The sequence below is a fragment of the Thamnophis elegans genome, chromosome 2 (genome assembly GCF_009769535.1).
Source record: "Thamnophis elegans isolate rThaEle1 chromosome 2, rThaEle1.pri, whole genome shotgun sequence".
Taxonomy (NCBI): domain Eukaryota; kingdom Metazoa; phylum Chordata; class Lepidosauria; order Squamata; family Colubridae; genus Thamnophis; species Thamnophis elegans.
Genome location: NC_045542.1, coordinates 80,303,180 through 80,315,914, shown reverse-complemented (window position 1 = coordinate 80,315,914; position 12,735 = coordinate 80,303,180). Strand labels below are relative to the sequence as shown.

Sequence of the window (12,735 nt, the reverse complement as noted above, 5' to 3'; positions counted from 1 at the left end):
ATCAGAAGCAGGAACACAGCAATTGGGTAACTGCAGCCAGCCCACCGAACCGATCAACTTTTTTGCTATTAAAAGGAATGGGGTGGAAGTTGCCCATCCTATGTTCCTCCTCTTAGTTTGAGTCTTTACGCATCCAACAGAGCAAACCAGATGATTTCAGGAAATCCAAAGGTAGAAACAAAATACCATCCAATGATAGTGGACAACCCAAACTAACCCACAGATGACATTGTTTGCTCATTGGCCACAGACTCTGCAAGACTCTGCAGAAGCGAGACTCAAAAAAAGAGAGAGAAAGGGATAGAATCAGTGGACACTTGGTAGTACACATAACCAAGTATTTTCTTCTTAGAGAGAAGAGAATATGCAGCGGTTTTTACTGTCATGCCCTTGGTTAGTTTTCACATTTGCATTGTCTTCTGGACCAACAGGAAGAATCCAAGCTAAGACTCTCTCATTTCTGCCATTTCACAAGCCACCAGTTAGCCTTCAGTCTTAGCTGCTGCCCATTATATTTTTTTATTTTTTTAAATCTGTATGGCTACCCATCCTAGAGTAGAAATCTGGGTGGCTCTCAACCAATTTATCCTTTGCCCTCCATGCAAATTTTGCGTCTTCTGCAGGAAAACAAGGAGACAATGCAATTGCAAAGCTAGAGCAGTTTGTTTCCTTATTGGCACATAATTATTAAGGGAGATGCTAGGCAGCTAATTGGCTGCCCACAAAGGCTGGTTGAAGGGCAGAGAAGCAGGGAAAAAAGCAAAGCAGAAAATGCCGACCTACTTTCATCTTTCAGGTTCAAAGATGCCACTTACCTATATTTTTAGGACAGGAGATCAGTAGCAAGGAAACAGGTTTGACTTCCTAAACACCCATTAGATCAGTGTTTTTCAACCACTGTGCCGCGGCACACTAGTGTGCCGTGACATAGTGTAAGGTGTGCCGTGGGGAAAACACCTGCCTATAGTCAATATAGGCACAGAGTTAAAATTTTTTAACATTTTCTAATGGTGGTGTGCCTCGTGATTTTTTTCATGAAAAAAGTGTGCCTTTGCACAAAAAAGGTTGAAAAACACTGCATTAGATACTATATGGAGGATTCCTTGTAATGCTTCGCCACTCCTTACTGTTCTCAATTCCTAAGTATTTAACACTTAGTATGTTTTGTTCTGTCCTTTACTTTTGGTGGGGAATACCTTCTTCTTCTTCGAATAGTAATTTTATTAAAGATTATAATTACAATACCACAAATGAATATAAACTGAAAAAATAGAGAAGGTGCAGAAAATAGAAAGAAAAGTGTGTGATTTCCTGCCCTCAACTATTCCAGTAACTTACCACTTTCTCGTAAAATACAACAAATGATCTCTTCTTCCCAGATCCTTATGTATAACAAACCCATAAAGCTTTCAGTCCTGAAGTCAGCAAGCCTATTGTTATCAGACATAAGAACATGTTTTAACCCTTGTCAAATAAATCAACTGTATGTTCGTCTTTTTGCTTCTAACATTTCAATCTTCATGGTGGGCAATAGGAGTTTGCTGTAACTGCTTTATAAATTTTATAAAGTAAAGTTACTTCCCTACTTTATAAATCACCATTACTGTGGAACTGGTGGGCAGTTAGAAAATATACTACTACCAGAGATACAAAAGTGGGCGGTAGGTATAAAAAGATTGACTACCCCTGTTCTAGAACTAGAACATGATTTTTTTCCTTTTCATTAAATTCTTCAATGCTTTAATAAGCTTCTATTGTGAATCCAGGATAGGAAAATTTTATATTGCCAGTGTAACATCTTTTTCTATATCGAGCTCGATCTGATTAGGTAGAACCTTTTCCTCTACCATAACAGCATTTAGAAGTCTGTTGGTATTATAAGGTAAAGGTAAAGGTTCCCCTTGCATATATGTGCTAGTCGTTCCCGACTCTATGGGGCAGTGCTCATCTCTGTTTCACAGCCAAAGACCAGCGCTGCCCGAAGATCCATCTCCATGGTCATGATTGAATGCTGAAGGAGCATGGAACGCTGTTACCTTCCCACCAAAGGTGGTCCCTATTTTTCTACTAGCATTTTTTTACATGCTTTTGAACTGATAGGTTGGCAGAAGCTGGGATAAGTAACGGGAGTGCACTCCATTACGCGGCACTAGAGATTTGAATCGCCAAACTGCCAACCCTTCTGATCGACAAGCTCAGCATCTTAGCACTGAGCCACCACGTTCCCTACTGGTATCTAAGTTAATTAAAATTAACTTCTGGATCTATTGTTCAAAAATATCCTTCGGTAGTTAAATATTTTCCTTCATTTTTTAATTGTAAGTCAAATTTAACTGTTCTTCCCCTTTACTGTAGTTGTAATCGTTCGTTTTAAAGGTGCCAACTGTGGTTTCAGCAAGATGATTATTCCCTCATCTCCCAGAACTCTAAAACCAACCCTAGATCACTCTTGCAATCTCCTCATGAGGAACGGCTGTCTAAGCATTTGTGGGCCAGCTCAAGTCTTCTTATTTGGAGAGGGATTATCAAAAAGTTGTTCTATTTGCTTTTTGACTGTCTTCAGTCTGCCATTTCTGAAAGCTCATTGGAAACATTTTCTACTTTTGTCCCCTTTCATTTAAAAAAGGGGAGGGAGGGAGGGAGGGAGGAAGGAAGGAAGGAAGGAAGAGCCGAGGTGGCGCAGTGGTTAAATGCAGCACTGCAGGCTACTGCTAGATCAGCAGTTCAGCGGTTCAAATCTCACCGGCTCAGGGTTGACTCAGCCTTCCATCCTTCCGAGGTGGGTAAAATGAGGACCCAGATTGTTGGGGGCAATATGCTGACTCTCTGTAAACCGCTTAGAGAGGGCTGAAAGCCCTATGAAGCGGTATATAAGTCTACTGCTATTGCTAAAAAAAAAAAAGGAAGGAAGGAAGGAAGGAAGGAAGGAAGGAAGGAAGGAAGGAAGGAAGGAAGGAAGGAATGAATGAATTTGGGGGGAAAATAATATTTTAAAAAGACAGAAAAAAAATAACTACCTCAACACAATGTGCTTTTACAAATTATAGGTATAAATTTAAATTTAAATTGAACTCTTACTCTATGATCTCTCACCATTTTTATATCATCTATTTTTTCTCAACATCAAACCTATGTATCCTAGATTTATTTTTCGTTTCTCACAAAAGTCCAAATGGCTTTTCCAATCGGCATTGAACTCAGTGTCTTTTCTAATCAAAGCTGTCAGTGGCCAACTCTGCAAATTCATCTTCACTGTTCGCTCTTCCATTGTGGATGTCAAATCTTTCCACTGCATTTATTTACTATTTTGAAGTAAACTTCACACAATTAATTCAACTTAAGATGACAGACCAACTCATAATGCTATTCCTTGTCAAGAATTTTATAGAAAAAGGATAAGTAGCAATAAACAAGAGGATAGAGGTAAGAAAAAAGGAGTCTTCATTTACCACAACACAATTTTCTATATCTCTATATACCTCTATCATTGCAAAGTATCTTGTTTACATCATGTCCACAAACTGTTTCATTCTTTGACTTTTCTTCTTTAAACTTCTCATCTTTTTTTTTCAGGTTCTCATCATCCAATGACAACTTTGCTCTGCCTTGTGTATCTGTTTAGTGATTCAGTCTGACTATATGATGAAATCACCACATATACACATTCACGACATACCCAATTTCACTTGCATATAACAAACAGATCAGAAACAAATTCATCTTTTGCTTCTTTCAATATTAATTTCTAATAACCTACCATAAATCTTGGTTACAAATTTATACAACTTAAGATGTCTCCATCCATCTTTAATAAAAAATTGTATCAAGATATACACATTCACTTGCTCAAGTTTGTGTGTAACTTGCAGTCATTCACTCAATTTTGCAGTGGCTTTTTAAAAAATCTTTAAATCCATCAGAAATAGAAAACCAACTAAACATACTGGACTGTTTAATGACTGTGGGGTCCTTGGTGTTCTCTGGTTGAGCTCAAGAGGTCAGGTTCAACTCTGAGCTACAATTATTCTATTATCTTCTTCTATTGTTCAATGACTTTAAATTATTATTATTAGAGCAGGATGAGAAACTCAGTTTATCCATGGTGTAAAAACTACAGGGAAAATAGCATTCAAACTATGTTTGGCACTGAAGCAAATAATGACGACAAGAGGGGAACAATGAAGCTTAACTAAAAGCAAATTAAGTCATTAGGTCCAGGTGACCCTCAGCCAAATGCTTTTAAAGAATAAACTGTTCATCTTCTAATAAAAATACACTGCACATTCCAAAGATCAGCCTCCATACTAGAAGGATGACACATAGCCAATGCGCTTAGAATTATTGAGAGCAGGGCAAAATGATACTTTTAATGAGACCTCAAGGATAGGCTTAGATCTTACCTCATTAATACTGTAATGAGTATTTGAAAGATTGTTTTTGTATGAACCTGTCCAGACATTAAAGGTCACAAAATCCCCCTTTGAGGCCATGTTTACAAATGCTTGTTAGATCCATTAGAGAAAGATGTTTTCTGAATCACCCCTAAGCTACAGAATACAGTCCCAAGAGTTTTATAGTCCTTGCTCATTCTGTTTTCAGGACAACCGTCAAGAACATTCCTTTTCACTTGGCCTTTTGAGTTAGCCTCATAACTTAACTGATTTTGTTTAACTTATTTGTGTTTTATTGTAGATCAGTCTATTTTTTATTCATTTTAAGTAGTCTGCAAGTAGAAAGGGAGGATATAAAATGGATGATCATCATCCCTTTATTTCTCAATTTGTAAATATGCCTTCCCTAACGTCCTCCAGGCTTAAATTGAATTTTAAATGTTTCTTGCAATATGCTTATATAATGGGGCAGGGACATGACCATTGTCTTCTTTATCAGTTCTCTTCAGCATGAGAACGTTCTTCTTTCTAAAGCCTACATACAACTGGCTAAATGTAGGATTCTGACAGTAATTCAGACTGAAGGCAATCAACAGGAGAACTAGATGAAATACATCACTTGACTGGCATGGCATTTCATGATTCTGAAGACTTCTCAGACAAACACCAGTATTTTCTCTCAATATCCCTGGCCATTTCACCATCCTGTGCCATGATGGCATAGTGATTAGAATGCAGTACTGCAGACTAATTCAGCTCATTGCCAAGAGTTCAATCCTGATGGATGGGGCTCAAGGTTGACTCATCTTTCCATCCTTCTGAGGTTGGTAAAATGAGAACCCAGATTGTTGGGGGCAATAGGTTGACTCTGTAAACCGCTTAGAGAGCACTATAAAGCACTATTAAGCAATATATAAATCTAAGTGCTATTGCTATATTAATTAATATCAATGGAAGGTAGCCCAAAACGTAAGAGAGATCGTCAAACTGGAGAAGGTTGGTATAAAGGGAAACAAAGAGCCTACTTCACTTGCAGTGAAGTCTGATTCTATAGAGCTCCAATTTTCTTCCTTCCCCTCACGGGATGCTGACTGCATGAAACACTTGATCCACGCACTGTCAAAATGGAAAAATCAAATGGAAACAAAGCTCCGGGGAAGTTTTTAAATAGAATCCTGTTGCTTTTTTTGCTCTCAAGGGTGTCACACACCAAATTACTGGGATCGCCTTCTCTCAAAAGGATGGTCAACTCTAGATAAAGGCCAGGGTGACTTCACTTCTGACATATCAATATTTCTACTATATATAGTCCAGAATTGCTATTATAAGTGCCAATATTGCACATGCATGTCAAATTACATAAACATTATTTTTTAATAAACTCTGTACCTTGGCTTGAAGTAGGAAGGACATTCTCAAGAAAAGCCTCAGGCAAGGAAAATAGATTTATTGTATCCACATTTTAAAAACTGCAGGAGATTGATCTCCATGCAAATGAACTTTTTTTCCCCCTTGAAGTTAAGTTTGCCTGAATTTAGCAAGCGTCTGAAAAGCATCCATGTTGATTAAAGAGTTAACACTGATTAACCCAACACTTGCAAAATCTAATTAACTAAATAGACCAATGTATCTCCAATATCAGTTGTCTGTCCATTCTCAGTGAGTCGAACCCTCTTTTGAGCTAGGTCTATATGAAAGACAGCTTCATCTAAAATGGGAGACTTCTCAGCATCTTCCTTCCCAAGCACAGGAACACGTCGGGGTCCCCGGAGAGGATCATCAAATCGCATTAATTTTACTTTGGAAAGATCTGAAAAAGAATTTAAAGACATAATTGTAAGAGAGGTAACGTTAGTATACAAATCACAAGAAGACTGATGCAAAAGACATAACAAAAATGGATAACTTTAACAGTATAAGCTGCTGTTGTTGCCTGCCCAGCTTCCTGAAAAAATGCCTTGATAGAGGCTTACATTTTGCTCTTCGGGCCCACTGCTTTAAAGGATGGAGAAACCCTTCAGAATTAAGGCTTAATTAAAAGGCAAGGGAGGAGTGGAGTACACACGACATTTGATTAAAGATGTGACTCATTGAGCAGAATCACCTAGAGAAGTATCCCCATTTTTCCATCCAGACAGAGATGCATGAAGGCTTTGAGTTCCCTGAATGTTCTATTAGACTTGCAAATCATGTTTACATAAGGAGGCAGAGTTTCACCCACAATTCCAACCCTCTTAAGATACACTGAAGCTCTGTCAAGCTAAACTTCCAGGAGCAATTACTACATAGTACTGACTCCATGAGGGATTTGGGGAATTTCCAAAAGATTGTTTAATTGTTTTAATGATGTTTAAGATGTAGATTTTAATGATATTTCAAGTAAGTTATTGAAAAAATTAACTGAGTACGGTCTGTATGTTAACACAACAGAACATTTTTTACAGAACAAAGTTTTCTTTCTTGCTTTTTTTTACGCAATGTATTAGAAATATGAACCACTTTCTTAAATTGTGCTCCTTGTTTATCAGTGAAGAGCCCACTTTAAAAGGGCTCTTCACAAAGAAGTCTCTCATCTGCTCACTCAGGTTGCTGATAAAGACTAGCCCTTGAGAAGTGTCACCTCCTCATCATTGCCAAGACATTCTCCTAATGTCTTTCTCTGTATTGATGACTTACATAAAAAAATAGAGGGACCACTTAATATATTTCCATGTTAACACTAAATTGGATGGTATTACTAAAAGACAAAAATAGATTTCAAGATGCTCTTTAAAGATTAGAGGAATTAACTGAAAATTACAGAATGAAATGGAGGTTCTTCACTTAAAAATCAAATATACATTACCTCGGTAACAGTACTTGTGAAAAAGATCTTGCATGCAAAACTGAATACAAATCAGCAATATGATCTTGCTGGGGCAAAAAAATAAATATTGGGCTGAATCAGTGTAGTTTCTAAATTATAGGAGACATAGTTCCACTTCTTTTACATGGGTCTGATTCAATCATAGTACTCTATTGAGGTTATGGGTGCCACACATTAAAAAGGATTCAGAGTAATTGGAATAGATTCAGAGAAAAGCAATGAGGATGATTAAAGAACAAGAAACCAAGACCCATGAAAAGAGATTGAAGGAGTTTAAAATATTTAAAAGAGAGAGAGAGATGATAGCGGTTTTCAAAAAGCTGAATGGATGTCACACAAAAGATAGTCAGGTCTTGTTCTATATTGTTGGCAAAAAAACTTCCTAACAATCAATGCAGTTTGATAATGGAAGCAATTACTCAAAATAGGTGATGGATTGCCCTTCACTGGATATATACAAGTAGAATGTAGACAAACACAGAGGATACATTAAAATTCCTGACCTACATAGGAGATTGGATTCAAAGGCCTGAATAACCCCTTTAAATTTTATGATTCTCAATGGGATCACTTACCTCCTAGTGAGAAAGAAGTTGAAAACTGTACACAAGCACCTCTAATCTACACACCGGGGAAATCTAATCTAAAAAAACTACACATTCCTTCTCTACTCCTTAGTCTTTGTCTCATTTGAATCAGTCTCTTGTTATTGATAGTCACATATACATATTTCCTTTTTCCTGGCAAAGCCTATAATGACTCTCACCAGGCTAATTTTCTATTTCAGCATATACATGTCACACGATATTTTCATGCAAAGGCTGAACATTAGATAAATTGAATTAATCAGACAATTAATTAATTAGACAATTTATTAATAATAGTTCAAATTTATTAATTAGATAAATTAGATAAATCTTTATCTCCATTAGATAAAGGGCTAAAGGGAACTGAGCATTGGCTTAAATGTCTCTTTCCAACATTGTGATGTTAATTAAGTTCCTCCAAAAAAACCACCATGTTAAACACGTCCAAATCCTGTTACAACAACTGACTTTAAAAGTCACCTTGTATGATATTGTTTTTTCTGATATATTACAGCCAGGAAAAAATCTATATGTATATACTTGAAGCTGCACTGAATAAACATTTGCAGGGTTGACAACAACAACAACAAATAAGCAAACCCCTCCACCAAATCCCTCCATTCTCTTCACTGTTGTAATTTTAGATCATTATCCATCCCAAATGGCTTCACTTTAAGGGATTCTTAATGGCAAGTATCTATTTTGGTGAAATACTGCCAAGTAGTCCAATATTTTCCTTGTGAAAAAAGGTAGCAAGATGTCATCTTAAAATTATCCTATTTAAAAATAGCAATGTGCTAGAGGCAAAGAACTTCAGTCTGTTTTAGGAAAATCTAACAGCAACTATCACAAAACATAAGGAGTTATTTTTCTGGAAGCTAAGACTCTCATTTACAGAAGTCTCTGCCTGTCATGTCTAAGACTCTTCCCTCCCCCTTTTTTTAGTATTTCATTTCTTCATTTCTAGTAAATTATGTTACAGAGGGGAAGCTGAGACAAAAATCAAGTAACGGGTTTAACGGTGATATCCTTTTATATGCTATTTTGAAAGGGAAAGGGAGGAGCAATTATAGGCTGGTTTGATACTATTCTTTCCATAAAACTAGAAAGTGTTCCAATAAAAGCAGCTAGTTATCTGTTTTGTCATGAGGTACAATAGTCTTTTTTTCCTTTTTGAAGAAAGAAACCTTTTCAAAAACTACAATCCACTTTTCAAGGAATTGCTAAACAGAATTTTCCTAATGAGCCGGCTATTTTAGTCTTCCTAAGTTCACAGCTCCCTTTCATCAGGCAATCTTTTTAAGTGCCTGCCTAACTGTGACATCTTCTGAAACAACCATTCAGAAGAATTACTGATTTAGTCTCAATGTCTTTTCATTCACTTCAAAACGGTCTGGTTATGGATCTCTCATAATTGCCTGCCCAAGTTTGAAATGTGTTGTACTATTTTCGTCTGGCAAGACAAGTTATGTATTTTTCCCCCTTAACTGTTTTTCAAGAAAACAGATTCACATCAAAATATGAAAATTGTCCCTTTCCCTACGATCAAAACACACAAGCAGCTGAAGTGATGAGAAAATAAATTATCTATGGAAAGTTTGGGCCTAGATATAATTCCCTATTCGGATATAACTGCAAAGACACAGAGCAAAAAAGAAAATATCTCCTTGTGAAAGGGAGTTTTGTCAACTCTTCAGCACAGCAGCTATGGTTCGGGCTCAAAGTCTTGGTGACTTTAAATAAAAGATAACAATTCTCATGAAGAAAGGCCTTTACTGATTAATGGTAAGAATTCAAACATTCAATTTATGAAGGAGAGTGTGGAGTTAACTTAAAAATAAAAAGTTTAACAATCTGCGTTCTTAGAAAAGAATCTGTGCAGGAGTAGAGTGTAAAAAAGAAAAGGCATACAAAGACAGTGTCATTAAATTCCCTTTTCCCCTCCTGGGACTAGAAATTTGGAAGAGAAAGCATTAATCACTCAATGATCAACATTAATCATATAGCTGATTTATGATATGATATAGATCATATATTGATCTATGATCAGAGTGATCATAGATCTATCAGCTTCAGCAAAACATGATTATGCTCCCCACAAACATTTATCTGATGGCTTATTTCCTAGATTTCTATTTTTCTTTTTTGTTCAGCTGCCAAAGGAGTCAAACACTTCCCTCTCCCTCCCCTCTCTTTCACCAAAACAAAAAGGCTGTGAGGCATAATGAGCTGATTGACTCGCCCCAAATCACTCTGTGAGCTTCTATATCTAAGGGTAGACTAGAACCCGGATCTCCACATGTTGGCTGGCATCGTAACCACTACACTATATTGCCTCATCACTCACCACATAAATTTATTGTCAGTCAGAACCGTCCATCGGCCACTGCACCTCTTTTGCCACAGAGGTTTCCTAAACCAAAGCACCTTCATAAAAACCCTTCTTAATCTTTTTACCGGGATTAGCAGCATTTAATAATCATACTGATGTTAACATGCATTTTAGTTTCAGTCTATATTTAGCCACATGTATCCAAATTTAAGCTTTAGAATAAGGAAAATAATGTAATGATAATGAAGCAATTTCTGTATTCAGAAGTTCAAGACAATTCTTGTTACAACAGTGATTTGGAAGCATTTTCTAATTGAAAAATACAAAAAAAATTATTATAATCTAAAATTACAAATGTGATTTCATCTTCACTAATAAAAATATATTAAATTTAACATATTTGCTTTCTACTAACTTAATTTCCTTTTGGCAAGCTAGAAAGAACTACTTTTTCACCACAACACTGAGTATCATTTCTGGCTATTGAGTGAGGAAGTCCATTTGCTTTTTTCCTTAACATTGCAAGACATTATGGCCTATTGCTTTGAGATAAATAAAGTGAATACTTCCCACCTCTAGCATATCTCCAGAAAGGTAAGACTTAAAAGTTCAATCATTACAAAAGTATGAAATGAGCAGAAGGGGTAACTCAAGACACATATGACTAAATTAATGCATCACTCACACTGAAATTATAAATCTGCTGAAAGCCAATAATTATCACCAGTAGTACCAATTGCACATCTGGAGTTTTGAAACCAGCTCCTCCACGTATCAGAACCTCAACACAAACTCCTTCAAGTCCAGATCATAAGGGATTGAGCTTCAGTTGGTCTTAGACAAGAGATTTAGATATAGTGCTGTAGGCTTGTGGAGACCAGAGATGTGTTCTATTTCTTCTTAAAAAAAAATCTAAAATCTGTCGGAAATAAAAACTTGAACCTGAGTCCACATCTTACCTTTAATTCCTCTGTTCATCTTCACTAAGCGTCTTATTATTGCATCTCGGCCATCCCCTTGCCTGACTTCAATCTTTGTAGAAAAGTGTCCATTTGCTGGTTGAGGGTTTATTAGACAGATAGACACACCAGGCTGTAAAGAAAGTTTTTTTAAAAAATCTGTATTTTGCATGGATTTTTCAAAGTCAACTGGAGACACAGAATACACAGGCTTATACCTAGCATCTCATCAACAAGTCTGGTTTCCAATTGTGCTACACATACACAATAATTTCTTCTATTATCTGTAAATTATCTACACTCGTTTCTGACACAGTTGTCAGATTTTCCATGCTCTGCATTATACTCAGATATGCTATTGTGGTGGTGATATTCTTACAGAACTGATGGATAAACGGGGGGGGGGGGGGGGGAGAGTCATGGAACTTTTGATAAGGCAACAAGATTACTGTATGGACAAAGATGGAAAGAACTGGCAATACCTATGACAGAGAAATGATTGGTAAAGATGATAGAACTTGCTGAGATGCCCAAAATGATTGTCTGATTAGAAAAAAAAGCCAGTATCTACATTTAACTGTTGACTGGAAACCCCTTATGAACTTCTTGCATAAAACAGGGGGGAAATGAACATGATGTATGATTTTGACAATTAGATATATTATAGAAAGAAGAGTCATAATATAACTTTAGAATAGGCGTGTCCAACCAGCAGCTCACAGCTAGTAATGCAACCCCACAAGATCATAAACTTTTAATGTTATTATGTCATTTTACATTATAAAACTGAATTATATATTTGTATGCATCTGAAAACAATTCCTCTTCACGCTGTGACCCAAGCCAAAGTGTTGGATGCCCATGCTTTAGAGAAAGAGATAGATTTACAATTGTATGTATAATTACTGTAAAGGAAATCAAAGGCACTCCTTTATATCTTTTTCTTTCTTTGCTATTTTTCTTCTGCCATTTTTTCATTCTGTACTTTAGCTTTTTCATTGCTCTTTTTTCATTCATTCATTCATTGCTCTTTTTTCCTTCTTAATCTATTTTAGTTTGCATTAATTTTTGCTTTAATTTTAATTGAAATTAACACTTTTAATAAAATTATACCCAAAAAGACAATAAAATGGGGAAATAGTGCAAAGGAAGAGACTTGATAAGTAACCAAGAGGAATAGGATAGTTAGAAGTGATGATCTGGGTCCCAAGAGGGGAAAACTTTTAGAGGGGCAAGACTAGGGTAGAAAAGTAGTTGCCCTTCCCCTCCTTTAGCATATGATCTTCTTACCAAAAGACAAAGCAGCGAAGAGCAGCACCAGAATAAGGGACAAAGGGGGAGGAGGCACCCTAATGTGGATGCTAACACCAAAATCAGTGAGTCATGTCCATGACAAGATACACAGCTGTGATAAATTATGAGAAGAGGAGAGCAAGATGACAGTCAAATCAAGGAAGATTGGTGGAGGGGATCTTAATAGGGATAATATAACAGATAGATGGATAGAAAAATAAGTCATGCTAACAGAGAAAATAGTATAGTGCAGATAACAGAATGAATTGGTATGCAAAGGAAGTAGGTTAAAGCTGGTACACAAAAG

General features: G+C 36.5%; 1 protein-coding gene across 1 annotated transcript in view; it reads right to left on the bottom strand.

Moving 5' to 3' along the window:
• Nucleotides 1-5,817: 5,817 nt before the first annotated feature.
• Nucleotides 5,818-12,735, bottom strand: part of LARS1 (leucyl-tRNA synthetase 1) — a 47,242-nt gene continuing 40,324 nt past the window's right edge. The window contains 2 exon segments of the mRNA XM_032210072.1: nt 5,818-6,201; nt 11,136-11,268. Coding sequence (XP_032065963.1) covers nt 5,996-6,201; nt 11,136-11,268 — 339 coding nt within the window. The 3' untranslated portion in view covers nt 5,818-5,995.